At 42.4% G+C, this 21,272-nt stretch overlaps 1 protein-coding gene across 1 annotated transcript; it reads right to left on the bottom strand.

Moving 5' to 3' along the window:
- Nucleotides 1-3,580: 3,580 nt before the first annotated feature.
- On the bottom strand, nt 3,581-12,281 carry LOC112250956 (prostaglandin G/H synthase 2). The gene is made up of 10 exons (XM_024421533.2): nt 12,146-12,281; nt 11,711-11,827; nt 11,466-11,609; nt 11,109-11,252; nt 10,535-10,716; nt 8,413-8,496; nt 8,058-8,304; nt 5,815-6,101; nt 5,385-5,532; nt 3,581-4,501 (listed from the first exon to the last, which is right to left on the bottom strand). The coding sequence occupies exons 1-10, from the start codon at nt 12,207-12,209 to the stop codon at nt 4,089-4,091; spliced, it is 1,830 nt and encodes a 609-aa protein (XP_024277301.1). The 5' UTR covers nt 12,210-12,281; the 3' UTR covers nt 3,581-4,088.
- Nucleotides 12,282-21,272: the final 8,991 nt, after the last annotated feature.

Genomic DNA, 21,272 nt, shown 5'->3' with positions numbered 1-21,272 from the left:
GATTTTCAAAATATGCTTTACAGCCAAAGCTAGACAAGCATTTGTGTAAGTTTATCGATAGCCTAGCATAGCATTTTGTCCAGCTAGCAGCAGGTAACTTGGACACTGAAATCAGAAAAGCAATCTAATTAAATCGTTTACCTTTGATGAGCTTCGGATGTTTTCACTCCCAGTTAGATAGCCAATGTTCCTTTTTTCCCAAAATATAATTTTTGTAGGCGAAATAGCTCCGTTTGTTCTTCACGTTTGGCTGAGAAATCGCCCGGAAATTGCAGTCACGAAAACGCCGAAAAATATTCCAAATTAGCTCCATAATATCGACAGAAACATGGCAAACGTTGTTTATAATCAATCCTCAATGTGTTTTTCAAATATCTATTCGATAATATATCCACCGGGACAATTAGTTTTTCAGTAGGACCGATTGGAATAATGGCTACCTCTGTATTTTACGAGAGAATCTCTCTGGGAGCATCAGGTAACCACTTGCGCAATGTAGCCGCTTACGCGTATTCTTCAACATAAATGCGTAAAACTACGTCACATTGTTGTAGACCCCTTGGGGAATACGGAGAAAAAGTAATCTGGTTGATAGTCCATTCACTGCTCAATAGGGACGCATTGGAATGCAACGCTTTCAAAACATGAGGCACTTCCGGATTGTATTTTTCTCAGGCTTTCGCCTGCGACAATATTTTTGCAGTTTTGGAAACTTTAGAGTGTTTTCTATCCTAAGCTGTCAATTATATGCATATTCTAGCATCTTGTCCTGACAAAATATCCCACTTAGTACAGGCACATTATTTTTCCAAAAATGAAAATACTGCCCCCTAGTCACAAAAGGATAACAAAGGTGTTGAATACTTATTGACTCAAGAAATGTCAGCTTTTTATTCATTGTTAATTTGTAAAAATGTATTCCATAATTCCACTTTGACATTATAGGATATTATGTGTAAACCAGTGACAATTTTTTTTATTTGATACATTTTGAATTCAGACTGTAACACAACAAAATATGAAAAAAGTAAAGGGCTGTGAATATTTTCTGAAAGCATTGTAGATGTCCTGGAGGGTGGGAGCTCAGTCCCAGTGATGTACAGGGCCGTCTTCTCCACCTGGAGGGCCTTGCAGTCAGCAATTCCCGGACCAAGCTCTCGACGGTACAGCGGTAGCATCTGGAGAGGAGCCAAGGTGGCATACCACATTTCTTCAGCCGTTGCACCCTCTTAACTAGTGTGGTGGTGTTATTGGTCCATGTAAAGTTCTCGGTCATGTGGACACTGGGGAATTTACAACTGCTGACTCTCTCTGCTGCAGTCCCATTGATGTGAATCGGGGAATTTTCCCTCCTCTGCTTCCTGAAGTCAACAATCAACTCCTTTGTTTTGCTGACGTTGAGGGAGACGTTGTTGTCCTTGCACCACAATTCCAGTTCACTTGCCTCCTCCATTTAGACTGACTCGTCGCTGTTGGTTATCAGGCCTACAACCTTGGTGTTGTCAGCAGACTTGATGATGGAGTTGGGGTCGTGCTAAGCCATGCAGTTGTGGGTGAACAAGGAGTATGGCAGAGGGCTGAGGACACATCCCTGGGTGGCCCCTGTGTTAAGAGTCAGTGTGGAGGAGGGGTTGTTGCCAATCCTCACAGCCTGTAGTTTACCCGTCAAGAAATCCAGGATCAAGTTGCAGAGGGTGGTGTCCAGACCCTGGGCACTGAGCTTGGTTTTGAGCTTGGAGGTAACAATAGGGTTGAATGCTGAACTGTAGTTAATAAAGTTTTTTCTCACATAGATGTTCCTCCAGATGTCCAGATGTGTTACTGCAGTGTGAATAGCTATGGAAATGGCATCTTCCGTGGATCTGTTGGTGGATAGGCAAATTGGAGTGGGTCCAGCATGCCTGGCCTTGATGTGGGCCATGACCAGACTCTTGGCACACTTCATGATGACTGAGGTGAGTGCGACAGAGCGATAGTCATTTGGGCATGTCACCTTGTTTTTCTTAGGCACTTGTCTTATCTTATTAAAGAGTGTGTGTGTGTGTGTGTGTGTGTGTGTGTGTGTGTGTGTGTGTGTGTGTGTGTGTGTGTGTGTGTGTGTGTGTGTGTGTGTGTGTGTGTGTGTGTGTGTGTGTTGTGTGTGTGTGTGTCCATCCCAATCTAAGTTTGTAGGTCCTACAGCAGATATGCGTCCCGTTTCATGGAAAATAGGCGTATATCATGGGTCACAAGAGTCATTTTTTATCTAAATGCATTTTTTTTGTCAGAAAGGCCTTCTGAAACATTTGAACTTTCATGAGCCTTAATAACGAACTTGCATGCCATCTGTAAATAGAAATAAAATTGTTAAATTACGAGCCTAGTTGGTTTAGCCACAGAAAAGGTCAGCAACCTTCCCACTAGCCATGATTGGCTGAGATAATGAGTTCAGATTGGTCTGCCATATAACACGCTTATGTCTATTTGAGCTGGTTAGTATGTGTAGGTAATTATGTCTAACACTGCTTTAAAAAATATATATATTGCTTTATAGAACTGCATAAGTGTTGCTCTCCACTTTCTGGAGGACCGAGTTTTGAAATCAGTGGAATTAGAGTATGATAGCTAAGTAGATGGAGAAAATGCCTGTATCCGGATTCCATTTTCAAACCAAGGGCATCCATGACAGGGAGAAGTGTTCAACCATGATGTATACGGGTAAGATAGTCTAGCTAGCTACATTTTCAGATGTTACTTGTTTCTTATTTTGACAAAGTTGTTTTCATTTCAAGTTAAAGTGTACTGTTAGCTAGCTAGCAAGCGTGTGCTGGCTGGCTGGCTCACTAGACAACATTACGTGTATGATCTTATTAATTTCTCAGAGCCATTTCTCAGAGCTAGGCTAGTTATAACCTAATGTTAGCTAGCTAACATTGAACCTGGTTGGTTAGGTACCTGCAGGTTTATGCAGGGTAGTAACATAATGAGTTGGGGTTCATTGTTTAGCTAGCTAGCTACATGCCTTAACAAAAGACTCCACTATGCAAGTGTCCTTTAGAATAGAATGTCACTGCGACAACTGTTAGCCAGTTAGATTGGGTGCTTGACTGCTGTTGTTAGGACAGAATACTTTGATCAACCCTTAAAGAGATTGGTGGAGCTAAAGCTTAAGAGAGTGAACGATGCTGAATGGGTGTAGATAAGAGCTCTCCAGTAGGTACCAAAGCAGTCAAGGCCATTTTCTCAAAAGTGAGGTTAGAAGTTTATCAACTTTGATAGCAGAATTACTTTCCCAATGTTCCTCAAATGCAGTGCATGATATACCATTTTGTCTCTGTTTTTATTCAATGTAAAAAACACATTTTGCTACATAAGACCGAGTCAAGGCAGTCGGTCACATATGGAGGACAGAAAAGGGGAGAGAGGGAGGTTTGGCAGCACTGAGACAAGAACCTCTGTAACTACATTTATCTTTGCACAAAGTGCCCTCTTAAACAAAAAGACATGAATGAGGATATCACAGTGATGGAGTAAGAGGACTGAATAGCAACCTCTGCTGCAGTGTCATTTAGCAAATGTGAAAAGATAATGGAGTCATGTATTTCATTATAGACAGTGTTTTATTAGAACAATAAGGAGTCAGCTCAAGATTAAAAATACACAAAGAAAATACTTTAAGGGTTAGAGTATCAAAGTACAATGGACTTTACATACCTAACTAGCTTTTCCCTTGCACAATAAGTGGAGAAGCATCTGTAAGTTAGGTGGAATGTAACATTGTAGAGTCATGTTGTCAACTAAACGTGTTGAATTCAAGTATCAGTTGTTAAACAAAGTAAAATGACAAACATAAACAATATTGCTAGTGCTATTTCTGAGGTCAATAAAATAACTAAATACATTAAATTAGCTCTTAGAATAAATATAACCCAAAACGTAAGGTTTGGTTCTCTTTAAACCTACAAAAGTCATGTCAAAACAATGAGACATTACAAAAAATGTTCTCAACAACATTTCTCAATAACGCTTCCAGAATACAATAAATTAAATAAATATTAACATAAATAAATACATTAAATGCTTATACATTTAAATGCTGAATTGTCTTATCAGAGCTCAGTGGTCCTTTCTCTTAGAAGTACTGTGGGGTTGCGATCGTTACTTCCCGAATGTGCCGTACTGGAATTATTGACATTGGATCCATTGTCTTTTATGTCGGGCACATGAAAGGATGCCAAAGGGCAGGGGCCCTTGATGTTGCTGCACACCAGCCTCTGTAGGGACGCTGTGTTGATGATGTTAAAGCCGATGCTCCCACCGAAGGTGCTGGGCTTCCAGTACTCTGGCGAACAAATGGGGTTTCCCATCAGGCCTTTCAGGGAGTAGGGGGCACCCATCTCCACCATGGTCTCCCCAAAGATGGCATTGGTTCTTGGCTTCTCCACCAGCAGGCCTGGGTAGAGCTCCACAGCATCCACATGCCCATACATCTCCTCCAGCTCTGCAGCCATCTCCTTATCCCCTGAGAAACAGAGAGAGAGAGAGAGAGAGAGAAATGTTACATTACTCAGTCTGGCTTCTGGGAGAAAGGGTTATGTTAGGTACTCTACTCAACCTGGCTTATCTCAGTCTGACTAAGCTGATGTGGACATTATGATGACGACACACTGATGTAATGTATCTACATCTGACCTCGTGTCTCGTGTCTTGTTTTGTCTACAGAACAAGTGTTAGTGAAAACGATACAAGTTTGAGAGCTGTTTCATAAGCATTTAGAGATTGAGTTTGCATACTTGATGCAATACACATAGAAAGTACTTCAAACTCATTCAACATCTTTCTCTCTCACTCTTACTCCCTCTGTGTGAAAAAGAGCGAGAGACACTTTCTCTCACACACACACTTTTTGTTTATTCTCACACTGTCATTAAAGAAAAGCTTCTTCTTTCTGAGAGGAATGCAGCAGGCCTGTGTGAGGCAGTGCAGTTTGTCGACCTCCCAGACGCCCCTCTGCTTCTGCCTGTTTACACCCGGCTCTTTGACATCACTAACTGCTTACACTATCTTTAACTAAAGTACACATCTGTTTGCCTTTGCTCCCTTAAAAGGAGCTCAGTATTGCTCCAATATAACTTACAGCAGCAGGCTCAAATCTGCCCAGGCTAGTTTTATTACTATTTTAATGACCTTCCATCCATTCCCTTTACAGGCCTTAATCGAAAGCAGTATACCACAGGATGTCACACCTTCTACTGTTAATTCTACTCTAAAAAGTGAATTACACTAAATGATCACTGTATTACAATCTTATCACTGTATTACAATCTTATCACTATATACTCAATCCCAATGCTTAGGATGATAAGTGTTTATGTAATAGCTGTGATGCTAATGGTGGTTCTCACCTGTGAGGTCTTCGAAGGAGATGTATGGCTTCATGGAGAAGCGTTTCCTGTAGGCATTAAGGGACTGGTAGCGCATCTGTCTGCTGTTCTCTATGGACTTCAGAGCCACCATTAGCACTGCAGGGGGGACATTACGACCTCCAGCAACCTAAGGAGGAACGAGGGACAAGATGTAAGTCGACCAGCCTTCAATAACGAGTTTCTCTTTATTTTGAATGACTGACATTCCCTCAGGGTAAGCACTAAAGTAAAATATCAAGTCTGCTTAAAACTCACATAATAACATGCAACAATACCATTATCATTCACCCACATTTCAACGTTGGTTCACCAGGCCCCATTTACATTCTTAATTCTGAACCGCACCTTAAGCAGCCACCCAGAGCCCACAGTGTACAACCTAAATCCCACACAGAAAGTGCCTCTTTACCCGTCCAGCAATCTGCTTGGTGAAGGACTCCACCAGGTTGGTGATTCCATGTGTGGTGACCACAGAGGTGTTGAAGACAAACTGTGGGTAGGAGTAGACCTGCTCCTGGATATGGAAGGCGTCGGGCATCAGTGGGTGCCAGTGGTACAGGGTGTTGAACTCTGATGCGATGCGGTTCTGATACTGGAAACGCTCTTTGAAGAGAAGCTCTGGGTCGAACTTTAGCTTGAAGTGGTAGCCGCTCAGGTGCTGCACGTAGTCCTCAATCACAATTTTGATGGTCTCACCTACAGCAAGGAGAGGGGCAATTAGTTATCACCTTTGTTGTTTCTTTATATATGCATGCATCTACTCTTTACTTCAGGTTGTCCCACTGGAACAAAATCCCTTTTTTCAAGAGGGAAGTTATTAAAAATCTCCATAAAGTCAAATTTTGACAAAATATCACAGAGTGATATCAACTCTCAAGTGTTGTTTTGGCGCCATTAAACTGCTGTAATGTTAGGATTATTTACACAGTGACCGATCGACAACTTTTGTTAACTGACATTAACACATTTTACATTTACATTTTAGTCATTTAGCAGAACTCTTATCCAGAGCGACTTACATGAGCAATTAGGGTTAAGTGCCTTGCTCACTCAATCTCAATCACTCAATCTCAATCACACTCCAAAGCTGTTCATTGACTACAGCTCAGCGTTCAACACCATAGTACCCACGAAGATCATCACTAAGCTAAGAACTTTGGGGCTAAACACCTCCCTCTGCAACTGGATCCTGGACTTCCTGATGGGCCGCCCCCAGGTGGTAAGAGTAGGCAACAACACATCTGCCACGCTGATCCTTAACACTGGGGCCCACCAGGGGTGTGTACTTAGTCCCCTCCTGTATTCCCTGAATACCCACGACTGCGTGGCCAAACACAACTCCAACGTCATCATTACGTTTGCTGACGACACAACAATGGTAGGCCTGATCACCGACAAAGATGAGACGGCCTATAGGGAGGTCAGAGAACTGGCAGTGTGGTGCCAGGACAACAACCTCTCACTCAATGTGAGCAAGACTAAGGAGCTGATCGTGGACAACAGGAAAAGGCGAGCCATACAGGCCCCCATTAACATTGATGGGGCTGTAGTGGAGTGGGTGGAGAGATTCAAGTTCCTTGGTGTCCACATCATTGTCCAAACATACCGAGACAGCCGTGAAGAGGGCACGACAAAACCTTTTCCCCCTCAGGAGACTGAAAAGATTTGGCATGGTTCCTCAGATCCTCAAAAGGTTCTACAGCTGCACCATCGAGAGCATCACTGCCTGATATGGCAACTGCTCGGCATCTGACCGTAAGGCGCTACAGAGGGTAGTGTGAACGGTCCAGCACATCACTGGGGCCAAGCTTCCAGCCATCCAGGACTTATATAATAGGCTGTGTCAGAGGAAAGCCCATAAAATTGTCAGAGACTCCAGTCACCCAAGTTATAGACTGTTTTCTCTGTTACCGCACTGTTTTCTCTGGTACCGGAGCGCCATGTCTAGGACCAAAAGGCTCAACAGCTTCTACCCCCAAGCCATAAGACTGCTGAACAATTCATAAAATCGACAATAATATCAACAATTTATGTTGACACCCCTCCCTTTGATACACTGCTGCTACTCGCTGTTTGTTTGTTACTTATGCATAGTCACTTCGCCCCCACCTACATGTACAGATTACCTCAACTAGCCTGTACCCCCACACATTGACTCGGTACCGGTGCCCCCTGTATATAGGCTCGTTATTGTGTTACTTTTTATTATTACTTTTTATTTTAGTGTACTTGGTAAATATTTTCTTCTTCTTGAACTGCACTGTTGGTTAAGGGCTTGTAAAGTAAGCATTTCACGGTAAAGTCTACATTTCTTGTATTTGGCACGTGACAAATAAAGTTTGATTTGATTTATTATCAAGGAGAAGGCCACTTCCTGTGGTCAGACCCATAGAGAGGAAGTGAAAACAATGAGCACTGCTATAAATATGGGTCCACACTTTGGTTCATTAGGTCGAAATACAATAGAATTTTGTAGAATATTGGGTCTGCATACAATATAATAGCTGTTTGCAAATAAATGCAATATTTGATGGGCACAAGCTACAATAGACAATGTAAGATCTGCAGGATCTGACCACATGGCTTCCTTGTTATAATAAGCAGCAAGTCCTATACATCTCTCTTCACATACTGCTCGATTAGACTGCTTACCAATGAGAATGAGGCGAGATGTCTGGAAGAGCCTATCATCATCCCAGTCCGGATGTACCTCCTTCAGGACATCACAGACTCGGTTGTGTTCTCTCAGCCAGATGGTAGCATACATCATAAGACCAGGCACCAGGCCGAATGCCTCATGGCCCACAGCGAAGCGGTGAGACTCAGGGACATGGGGAGGGTAGTGCATATCCACCCCTACCTCCTTCACTGTAGGTGGGTACACCTCTCCCTCCAAGACCTATAGAGAGTAAAGGTAAGAGAAGAGACAGTCAGCTGGGAATATGACAAACAGAATCTGTTCAGTGATGTTCAAGGTTATTTATAGTTGACAAGATCTGTCCAGTACCTGAAACTTCAGCTTGCCATCCTTGAAGAGCCGCAGATTGTGTTGCCTCTCAAGGTTATCACCGTAAATGTGACCCAGGTCCACCTAGAAATCAAGCACATACAGACGTAGGATCTTAATTTGAGTAAATTTGCTACAGCAGGAAAATAATCCTGCAGCAACAGGAAAAGTGAATTATTATGTGGATTATAATTAATGGATATTTTTGTAAGGGATGATACATTTTTAGTAAGGGAAAATAAAGTCTGAGTTTTCAAAATGGAAATTAAACTTCAGAAGCTTTTTTAAACCTCAAATATACTACAAAGTTTACATTTCCTACATTGCAGGAAAGCTCTCCTGCAACAGGGTGATCAATTTAAGATCCTACATACAGTGTATTCTGAAAGTATTCAGACCCCTTGACTTTTTCCACATTTTGTTATGTTACAGCCTTCTAAAATTGATTTTAAAATAATTATTCCCTCAATCTACACACGATACCCCATAATGACAAAGCAAAAACGGGTTTTTAGAAATGTTTGCAAATGAATAAAAAAAATTAAATATCAGTACTCAGTACTTTGGTGAAGCACCTTATAGCCTCGAGCAGCAATTATAGCCTCGAGTCTTGTGTGTAACGCTACAAACTTGGCACGCCAGTATTTAGGGAGTTTCTCCCATTCTTCTCTACAGATCCTCTCAAGCTCTGTCAGGTTGGATGGGGAGTGTCGCTGCACAGCTATTTCCAGGTCTCTCCAGAGATGTTCGATTGGGTTCAAGTCCTGGCTTTAGCTGGACCACTCAAGGACATTCAGAGACTTGCTCCGAAGCCACTCCTGCATTGTCTTGACTGTTTGCTTAGGGTCATTGTCCTGTTGGAAGGTGAACCTTCACCCCAGTCTGAGGTCCTGAGCACTCTGGAGCAGGTTTTCATCAAGGATCTCTCTGTACTTAACTCCGTTCATATTTCCCCTCTGCTGACTAGTCTCACAGTCCCTGCTGTTGAAAAACCTCCCGACAGCATGAAGCTGCCACAACCATGCTTCACTATATGGATGGTGCTAGGTTTCCTCCAGGTCAAAGAGTTCCATCTTGCTTTCATCAGACCAGAGAATCTTGTTTCTCATGGTCTGAGTCCTTTAGGCGCCTTTTGGCCATCTCCAAACGGGCTGTCATGTGCCTTTTACTGAGGAGTGGCTTCCGTCTGGCCATTTTACCATAAAGGCCTGATTTGTGGAGTGCTGCAGAAATTGTTGTCCTTCTGGAAGGTTCTCCCATCTCCACAGAGGAACTCTGGAGCTCTGTCAGAGTGATCATCAGGTTCTTGGTCACTTCCTTGACCAATGCCCTTCTCTCACGATTGCTCAGTTTGGTTGGGCGACCAGCTCTAGGAAGAGTCTTGGTGGTTCCAATCGTTTTCAATTTAAGAATGATGGAGGCCATTGTGTTCTTGGAGACCTTCAAAGCTGCAGAAATGGTACCCTTCCCTCGATCTTTGCCATGACAAAATCCTGACTCAGAGCTCTACGGACAATTCCTTTGACCTCATGGCTTGGTTTTTAATATACCTCATGGCTTGATATTTACTGTCAACTGTTGGACCTTATATTCACAGGTGTGTGCCTTTCCAAATCATGTCCAATCAATTTAAATTTACCACAGGTGGACTCCAAGTTGTAGTAACATCTCAAAGATGATCAATGTAAGCAGGACGCACCTGAGCTCAATTTCGAGTCTCATGGAAAGTCTCCTATCTGAATACTTACGTAAATAAGGTATCTGTTTTTATACATTTTCAAACATTTCTAAAAAATACAAATAAAACGTTTTTGCTTTGTCATTATGGGGTATTGTGTGTAAATTGATGAGAAAAATAAATAATGTAATCGATTTTATAATAACGCTGTAATGTAACAAAAAGTCAAGGGGTCTGAATACTTTCCAAATGCACAGTACGTAGACCTACATACATAAGAGAAGTCTTCTTTCAGTTAACTCAATCTCTATGGTGAGACCAGGGTTGCCAAGATCCCACTAGCCCCCCTGTCATTTGATACCTGGGCAAAACCATGTTGTAATGTTCAGTGCTGGTCTATTATGTGCTGTTATTGTGCTGGTGCTGTCCAGCATTGGTACTCACGCCGTGTCCCTTGGCTTTAGTGAAGGCCGGCCCCATCTTCTGGTCGGATTTGAAGAACTGGTGGGTGAAGTGTTGGGCAAAGAAGGCAAACATCAGACTGGAGCCCTGAGGGTCTGGGATAAACTTCGTCCTGATCAGGAGCTTCTTTGCCAGCATCTCCGCATTAGGCAGCTCCTTCTTACCTGGATGGAGGAAAGCAGAGAGATTGGTTTAATTTAGAGGTTTGCTTTTTTAAATGTTGTAGTTTTATAAGATACACAGGAGATTGGGCTTGTTTTTATCATTAAATGAAATATATTGCCAATACAATATAATAACCTGATCCTATATCCACCAAACCAAAAGCATGCATGGGAATGCCACACGGATTTTGGTGAGGCTCAGTGAGTATGACTTTCCTTCACAGTAAACCTCAGGCAAGCAGCCAGCTCTACTCTACAGGGACTGTCAGGCATGTGCATGATGTAATGAAGCTATGGAGGTGAGGCATCGTTCAAAAATCTGAGAGAACAGGTTCGGATAGAGAGAGAGAGAGAGAGAGAGAGAGAGAGAGAGAGAGAGAGAGTTTTATTACCTACGACTCCCATAGGAGTTGGGCAATCCTTGGGCAGAGGAGGGAGCGTGCGTGTGTAGTAGGAGAGATTTGAGTAGGCTTCCCAGCTTTTATAATCATAGTCTGTATTGAAAGTCGGGGGGCTGTCAATCAGATGAGAGCGAGCTGGAGACAGAGAGAGCTCAAGTCATGAACATGAATTCAAAATAAACTGTGACGACTTTGTATGTTATTGTATTAGTAGCCCTACTTATTGAATGGCCTAGTTTTGACTAAGCAAAATCATCATGTCAAAACATCACTAGTTTTGACATGATCAACTGGCAGGAGAGAAAACCTCATCAAGACTACTGTATGATGCTATTGAACTCAACTCACATGTCAGAACATATCTCATGATAGCATCCCTGAGGAATGATATGCTGTTGATGATGTTCCAGAGCCCCTTGTAGTGGGTGAGGAGGTAATGCACAGTGTTGGGTGTTGGCTTCAGAGACACTTTAATCCACGTGAATAATTTAGCTGTTAAATCAAGAAAAAAGCATATTTATAAGGTGTCTAGGGAGAACAAAAATAAAGGATTTTTTTTAAATGTTGATTTGTTTATATAGGATATAACTTACGTTGTGTGCAGTTGTGGCCATAAAATCCCGTGCGTGTGCAATCGCACTCATAGTCGTCGGGGCCCATGGCCGTACAAACGCCACGGTTCTGGCATGGCTGTGAGCAGCAAGGGTTGCCTGCATAAAAACATTTTTGGTTAAGTTAGACTAAGTGTAATAAATTATGATCACATAAGCATGGAATTATCTGATTGTTTCGATGTACATATAGGCCTACATATCAAATAATTTACATAGATTGGCTATATAAACAAATATAGCCCTAAAGAAAACGCTCATAATGTTCGACAGCTGATAGAAAAGTAATTAGATTAACTAAAATAAAATATAAAAAGAGTGAAACATTTTATTAACACATTGCAAATACGATGATAGAAAACAAACACATTTAGACAGCACCAACGCATCATAATTACTCTCCCATCATGTTTTTACCTCCTTCGCAGACAAATATTATGCCTAGAGACAGAAATAAAAGCGCCGATATGCTTCTGTTCATTCCAATGCCTTTTACCAATAGCGCGCCTCTGTTTTTCTTTCCAGTTTAAGGCTGTGAATGAAGCTGTCTGCAGCGAGGACACGTTTTATAGTAGGCCTACTGGGTGTGGGCTTGAGCGTGAGAACCTAAATTATTCGCTCACCAAGTGGTGTCGTCGACCCATCGAAGCGTTATGCTTATCGATAGATTAAAATGGATTGACCAGTGGAAATATTTGTGATGATGACTTTGATCACAATGAGCCATCTCAATCTAGCGAATATTAATTAAGCTATAGGAAACACACTATTTTTAAAATGTTATTCAGGTTTCAAGAAGATATAGGATAGGCTATAGATATTGCAGTAATGTGACTGCTGAATTTGCTATTAATTCATTTAACAAATCCATATTATGTTGCTAATGTTAATCTTACTTGATAATGACTGAATCTCAATCAATTTAATAGTACTGGTCAACGAATAATGTCCACATTGAACGTGTATTATATTACATTGCCAGACTTTTCAAATCCTATTTGGTATGGTTGCTTGGTGGAAATGTAATTCATAGCTTGTATTATAGGCCACAAATAGGTGACATTTCAATTTAAAAAAAATCCACCTCAGTTTTTTCAGACCACCAGCCACAAAATCTCGCAAATGTCCAGTTTGAGAATCAACAAACAACCTAGTCTTTGCGCGCCCTCGAGTGGAGACATTTTACACACACCAATCACAGAGCATAATGGAAAATGGATTTAAGCTTACACAAATACTGGTACTTGGAAAGCTATTGTGTATTTAACATAATACACTTTTAATAACATACAAAAAATATATGTTATTGGAATTATTGGAGTCTAAGAATTTACATCTAGTCTCTTGTGCTGGGCAACTGGTGTAATACAGAGTACTGGTGACTCCTTAGTCCACCCACTCCATTCACAGCAATGCAATTAATTGTAGGCTATATAAAATATATATTGGGCATACTACATGTCTCAGCTAGAGGGGGTGGAAATTATTCAGTAAGGTCTCTGCTAACAAAATATGTGATCTTTTTGAGGGGAACTGTGTCGTAAATATCCATTAGCACTTTGCACTTTCCTTTCCATTGCCACCAATGCTATACACTGTTTATGAAATACATACTGCATTATAGAGAAACAGGTAAAATAGGTAAAAGTGGGGTTGGAAGTACTTAGTAGGGTCTGTAGAATCTATATCTGTCATTTCATGGGGGACTAGGGAATGCGGAGTGTTGTGGGTTTTTATTTTGAAGGTTTCTTCATTACCATACATAAATAACGTTGTCGTTTGTGCTGCTGGAAGAACCAAGATGGAAGCAGGGCGGCACTTTTGGAAATGGGCGTACCTAGCATGTAACATACCTACTACATATGCATATAGCGTTCCAAAGGAATTGAAATATCTGCTGGTTACTTTTCTCTGGGGTTTATCTGCAATTTATCTCGCCTACTGTGACCAGTGGTGGAAAAAGTACCCAATTGTCATACTTGAGTAAAAGTAAAGATACCTTAATAGAAAATGACTCAAGTAAAAGTGGAAGTCACCCAGTAAAAGTCTAAAAGTATTTGGTTTTAAATATACTTAAGTATCAAAAGTAAATGTAATTGCTAAAATATACTGAGTTATCAAACATAAAAGTTAAAGAATGAATAATTTCAAATACGGCACCAATTTCTTATTTTTTTAATTTACTGATAGCCAGGGGCATGCTGCAACCCTCAGACATAATTTACAAACTAAGCATGTATTTAGTGAGTGCCGAAGATCAGAGGCAGGGGATGACCAGCGATGTACTCTTGATAATTGTGTGAATTAGACCATTTTCCTGTCCTGATAAGCATTCAAAATGTAACGAGTACTTTTGGGTGTCAGGGAAAATGTATGGAGAAAAAAGTACATTGTTTACTTTAGTAATGTAGTAAAGTATAAAGTTGTCAATAAAAAATATAAAAAGTAAAGTACAGATACCTCAAAAAACTACTTAAGTAGTACTTTCAAGTATTTTTACTTAAGTACTTTACATCACTGACTCTCATGGGACGCCTTTGAGGTCAGATAGGTAGGCTAGCCTATAGCAATATCTCTAATACAACCCATGCGCCACATTTCAGGTTTCGATTTGTCCCCCCAAAAGTTCTGACTTCCTACACTATCAAAGCTAGTAGTTGAATTGCACTACAGGGGTGCGTAGTTTGAGAGACCGTGTTTAGCACCTCCTGCTCATAGTACACAATGGAACCATACTTCTGCATATGATTACATATGTTCTAGGATTTATGAGCTGATACTGTTCTAAAGGGAGGTGGGAAAATAACAGGCATTCCTCTATGTTGCATGTTTGTTACAATACAAACACCTTAGGCCTATTATGTAGGACATAGCCTATTTAACCATTTTGACATGCTGCCCTTGTGAGATTGCTGTGTGCAGTGGTGTGTCAAGTGTATTGACTTCCTGATCTTGATGGATTTGGCAAATCAAACATAATATATTTGCCTTATTAGACCACTATTTAATTCCATTGTTAGCCAATTCTATCATAACTTGAAATATCTTACATTTTCTACAACTCAGCAAGGAATGATAAACCCTCCTTTGAATGACCTTTATGCGATTCATAAAATGATCAACCACTGAAGATATTTGGCAAATAGTGATATCTGATCGATCTGGGATTGATTATGCTCAGCATCCTTAACTGGATGATTCCAATCTAGCAGATTAGGCTAACATGACTAACCTAGCGATGAGTAGGCTACTAGTGATGGGAAGTTAGGCTCTTTTTACTGTCTCGGATCTTTTCAACTCATTCAGTCAAAAGCACAAATCCTTCGACTCATTTTCTTAATTTATGCCGAGGTAAAAGTGGGGTTGAAAGTACTTAGTATGGTCTTTGGAATCTACATTGGCAAGAAAAGTTGTGTGAACCCTTTGGAATTATCTGGATTTCTGCATAAATTGGTCATCAAATTTGATCTGATCTTCATCTAAGTCACAACAATAGACAAACATAGTGTGCTTAAACTAATAACACAAAATAATTGTATTTTTCCTTTAACATTCACAGTGTAGGTTGGAAAAAGTATGTGAACCCCTAGGCTAATGACTTTTCCAAAAGCTAATTGTAGTCAGGAGTCAGCAAACATGGAGTCCAATCAATGAGACGAGATTGGAGATGTTGGTTAGCGCTGCCTTGCCCTATAAAAGAGACTCACAAAATGTGAGTTTGCTATTCACAAGAAGAATTGATCGATGTGAACCAAATACCTTGAACAAAAGAGATCTCAGAAGACCTATGATTAAGATTTGTTGACTTGCATAAAGCTGGAAAGGGTTACAAAAGTATCTCTAAAAGCCTTGATGTTCATCAGTTCAGCACTGTTGCTACTCTCCTTAGTAGTGGCCGTCCTGCAAAGATGACTGCAAGAGCACAGCGCAGAATGCTCAATGAGGTTAAGAAGAATCCTAGAGTGTCAGCTAAGGAATTACAGAAATCTCTGGAACATGCTAACATCTTTGTTGACAAGTTTACAATACGTACAGTGGGGAGAACAAGTATTTGATAACCTGCAAAATCAGCAGTGTTTCCTACTTACAAAGCATGTAGAAGTCTGTAATTTGTATCATAAGTACACTTCAACTGTGAGAGACGGAATCTAAAACAAAAATCAGAAAATCACATTGTATGATTTTTAAGTAATTAATTTGCATTTTATTGCATGACATAAGTATTTGATACATCAGAAAAGCAGAACTTAATATTTGGTACAGAAACCTTTGTTTGCAATTACAGAGATCATACGTTTCCTGTAGTTCTTGACCAGGTTTGCACACACTGCAGCAGGGATTTTGGCCCACTCCTCCATACAGACCTTCTCCAGATCCTTCAGGTTTCTGGGCTGTCACTCAGAAATAAGGACTTTCAGCTCCCTCCAAAGATTTTCTATTGGGTTCAGGTCTGGACCTTGAGCTGCTTCTTGCGGAGCCACTCCTTAGTTGCCCTGGCTGTGTGTTTCGGATCGTTGTCATGCTGGAAGACCCAGCCACGACCCATCTTCAATGCTCTTACTGAGGGAAGGAGGTCGTTGGCCAAGATCTCGCGATACATGGCCCCATCCATCCTCCCCTCAATACGGTGCAGTCGTCCTGTCTCCTTTGCAGGAAAGCATCCCAAAAGAATCCATCCATCCAGCATCCATGCTTCACGGTTGGGGTGGTGTTCTTGGGGTTGTACTCATCCTTCTTCCTCCAAACACAGCGAGAGGAGTTTAGACCAAAAAGCTCTATTTTTGTCTCATCAGACCACACGACCTTCTCCCATTCCTCCTCTGGATCATCCAGATGGTCATTGGCAAACTTCAGACGGGCCTGGACATGCGCTGGCTTAAGCAGGGGGACCTTGCGAGCGCTGCAGGATTTTAATCCATGATGGCGTAGTGTGTTACTAATGGTTTTCTTTGAGACTGTGGTCCCAGCCCTCTTCAGGTCTTTGATCAGGTCCTGCCGTGTAGTTCTGGGCTGATCCCTCACCTTCCTCATGATCATTGATGCCCCACAAGGTGAGATCTTGCATGGATACCCAGACCGAGGGTGATTGACCGTCATCCTGAACTTCTTCCATTTTCTAATAATTGCGCCAACAGTTGTTGCCTTCTCACCAAGCTGCTTGCCTATTGTCCTGTTGCCCATCCCAGCCTTGTGCATGTCTACAATTTTATCCCTGATGTCCTTACACAGCTCTCTGGGCTTGGCCATTGTGGAGAGGTTGGAGTCTGTTTGATTGAGTGTGTTGACAGGTGTCTTTTATACAGGTAACGAGTTCAAACAGGTGCAGTTAATACAGTTAATGAGTGGAGAACAGGAGGGCTTCTTAAAGAAAAACTAACAGGTCTGTGAGAGAATTCTTACTGGTTGGTAGGTGATCAAATACTTATGTCATGCAATAAAATGCAAATGAATTACTTAAAAATCATACAATGTGATTTTCTGGATTTCTGTTTTAGATTCCGTCTCTCACTGTTGAAGTGTACCTATGATAAAAATTACAGACCTCTACATGCTTTGTAAGTAGGAAAACCTGCAACATCGGCATTGTATCAAATACTTGTTCTCCCCACTGTAAAACACTAAACAAGAATGGTGTTCATGTGAGGACACCACTGAAGAAGTCACCACTGTCCAAAAAAACATCTGAAGTTTGCAAAAGTGCACCTGGATGTTCCACAGCGCTACTGGCAAAATATTCTGTGGACAGATGAAACTACAGTTGAGTTGTTTGGAAGGAACACACAACACTATGTGTGGAGAAAAAATGGCACAGCACACCAACATCAAAACCTCATCCCAACTGTAAATTATGGTGGAGGGATCATCATGGTTTGGGGCTTCTTTGCTGCCTCAGGGCCTAGACAGCATTCTATTATTGACAGAAAAATGAATTCCCAGGTTTATCAAGACATTTTGTATGAGAACGTTAGGCTATCTCTCCGCCAAATGAAGCTCAACGACCCAAAACATAGAAGTAAATCAACAACAGAATGGCTTCAACAGAAGAAAATAGAGCTAGCCCATGTTAGGCCCATCTCCCGGCTAGCTGAAGAGTTCCATCAGCCACTCCTGGGCTACTATACCTATTTTGCCAATTGGCCTGGACCCATTTTACTTTCGGTGCGGATCCCCGCTGGTCCTTCACGACTAGACTACCAACGTAATCTGCCTGAGGGGGTTATTCAACTGGCCCCTCCGTCGTGACATGCCCTGAATGCCCATCTGCTAGCCTGCTAACCACGGACTGCTAGCTGTCTAGAGCATATCGGCTGTTAGCTGAATAGGTCCATCGGACAATTTCTTGGGCCACTATACCTATTCTGGCAATTGGACTGGTCCACGGTACCACACGGAACCCTACTAATTCATCACGACTGGTCTACCGAAGTAAACGCACGAGGAGGCTATAAACAGACTTCCCCATCGCGACGTCCCTCTGAGGACCTTCTGCTAGCTTGCTAGCCCCGGCCCGCTAGCTGTCTGAATTGCCGTGTCTCCAACCAGCCTCACTACTCACTGGACCCTTATGATCACTCGGCTACACATGCCTCTCCTTAATGTCAATATGCCTTGTCCATTGCTGTTCTGGTTAGTGATTATTGTCTTATTTCACAGTAGAGCCTCTAGCCCTGCTCAATATACAGTAGTCAACCCTTCAGTTCCACCTCCTACACATGTGATGACATCACCTGGTTTAAATGGTGTTTCTAAAGACAATATCTCTCTCATCATCATTCAATGCCTAGGCTTACCTCCATTGTATTCACATACTACCATAACTTTGTCTGTACATTATGCCTTGAATCTATTCTATCGCGCCCAGAAACCTGCTCCTTTTAATCTCTGTTCCGAACGTACTAGACGACCAGTTCTTATAGCCTTTAGCCGTACCCTTATCCTACTTCTGTTCCTCTGGTGATGTAGAGGTTAATCCAGGCCCTGCAGTGCCTAGCTCCACTCCTATTCCCTAGGTGCTCTCATTTGTTGACTTCTGTAACCGTAAAAGCCTTGGTTTCATGCATGTTAACATTAGAAGCCTCCTCCCTAAGTTTGTTTTATTCACTGCTTTAGCACACTCTGCCAACCCTGATGTCCTAGCCATGTCTGAATCCTGGCTTAGGAAGACCACCAAAACCCCTGAAATTTCCATCCCTAACTATAACATTTTCTGACAAGATATATCTGCCAAAGGGGCGGAGTTGCAATCTACTGCAGAGATAGTACTCTGCAGGCTGTCTTACTATCCAGGTCTGTACCCAAACAATTCGAGCTTCTACTCTTAAAAATCCACCTTTCCAGAAACAAGTGTCTCACTGTTGCCACTTGCTATAGACCACCCTCTGCCCCCAGCTGTGCTCTGGACACCATATGTGAGAGCTCGTGCTGCTAGGTGACCTAAACTGGGACATGCTTAACACTCTGGCCATCCTACAATCTAAGCTTGATGCCCTTAATCTCACACAAATGATCAATGAACCTACCAGGTACAACCCCAAAGCTGTAAATACGGACACCTTCATAGATATCATCATAACCAACTTGCCCTCCAAATACACCTCTGCTGTTTTCAACTAATGATCTCAGCGATCACTGCCTCCATGCCTGCATCCGTAATGGGTCTGCGGTCAAACGACCACCCCTCATCACTGTCAAACGTTCCCTATAACACTTCAGGGAGCAGGCCTTTCTTATCGACCTGGCCCGGGTATCCTGGAAGGAATTTGACCTCATCCCGTCAGTAGAGGATGCCTGGTTATTCTTCGAAAGTGCCTTCCTCACCATCTTAAATAAGCATGCCCCATTCAAAAAATGTAGAACCAGGAACAGATATAGCCCTTGGTTCTCGTCAGACCAGCACAGCACCAGCACAAAAACATCCTGTGGCGTTCTGTATTAGCATCAAATAGCCCCCGTGATATGCAACTTTTCAGGGAAGTTAGGAACCAATACACGCAGTCAGTCAGGAAACCAAGGCCAGCTTCTTCAGGCAGAAGTTTGCATCCTGTAGCTCCAACTCCAAAAAGTTCTGGGATACTGTTAGTCCATGGAGAACAAGAGCACCTCCTCCCAGCTGCCCACTGCACTGAGGCTAGGTAACACGGTCACCACCGATAAATCCATGATTACAAACTCAATAAGCAAGGTGGCCATCTTGGACACCTCGGCCAACAGCTCCATGGAGAATAACAAATCCAGATAGCAGATGTTCTGAAAGAGCTGCAAAACCAGTACAAATCAGCTGGGCTTGACAATCTGACCCCATTTCTGAAACTATCCGCCGCCAAACCCCTATTACCAGCCTGTTCAACCTCTCTTTCACGTCTGAGATCCCCAAGGATTAAAGTCATCCCCTCTTCAAAGGGGGAGACACCCTGGACCCAAACTGTTACAGACCTATATCCATCCTGCCCTGCCTATCTAAGGTCTTCGAAAGCCAAGTCAACAAACAGGTCACTGACCATCTCGAATCCCACCGTACCTTCTCCGCTGTGCAATCTGGCTTCCGAGCGGTCACGGGTGCACCTCAGCCACACTCAAGGTACTAAACGATATCATAACCGCCATCGATAAAAGACAGTACTGTGCAGCCGTCTTCATCCCCAGGCTTTCGACTCTGTCAATCACCATATTCTCATCGGCAGACTCAGTAGCGGATGACTGCCTTGCCTGATCTTTGCAGACAGAGTTCAGTGTGTCAAATCGGAGGGCATGCTGTCCGGTCCTCTGGCAGTCTCAAACCACAGGGTTCAATTCTCGGGCCGACTCTTTTCTCTGTGTATATCAATGATGTTGCTCCTGCGGGCGATTCCCATTCTAAACCATTCTATATCTCGGCCCGTCAGACAATCTTCCAAACAAGCTTCAATGCCATACAACACCTCCTTCCGTGGCCTCCAACTCCTCTTAAACGCTAGTAAAACCAAATGCATGCTTTTCAACCGATCGCTGCCTGCACCCGCATTCCCAAAGACTAGCATCACCACCCTGGATGGTTCCGACCTTGAATATGTGGACATCTATAAGTACCTAGGTGTCTGGGACTGCAAACTCTCCTTCCAGACTCATATCAAACACCTCCAATCAAAAATCAAATCAAGAGTACAGACCTATTATCTTCATCACTTACCCTAGTAAAACTGACTATCCTTTCTAAGTCATTACAAAATGGCTTCCAACACTCTACTCAGCAAAACATCACAGTGCCATCCAGCACCTTATACCACCCACCAGACTTGTACCGCCAGACCCACTGGCTCCAGGTCATCTACAAGTCCATGCTAGGTAAAGCTCCGCCTTATCTCAGTTCACTGGTCACGATGGCACACTGTAGCACGCGCTCCAGCAGGTTCTCACTGATCATCCCTAAAGCCAACACCTCTGTTCCAGTACTCTGCTGCCTGTGACTGGAGCTGGTCATCGCTGAAGTGGAGACTTTTACCTCACCAACTTCAAACATCAGCTGAGCAGCTAAGGTCAGCTACATAGTCTATTGGTAAATAGCCCA

The sequence above is a fragment of the Oncorhynchus tshawytscha genome, linkage group LG01, assembly GCF_018296145.1.
Source record: "Oncorhynchus tshawytscha isolate Ot180627B linkage group LG01, Otsh_v2.0, whole genome shotgun sequence".
Taxonomy (NCBI): domain Eukaryota; kingdom Metazoa; phylum Chordata; class Actinopteri; order Salmoniformes; family Salmonidae; genus Oncorhynchus; species Oncorhynchus tshawytscha.
The sequence above is the reverse complement of the archived record's forward strand: the minus strand, read 5'-3'. Positions and strand labels throughout refer to the sequence as shown.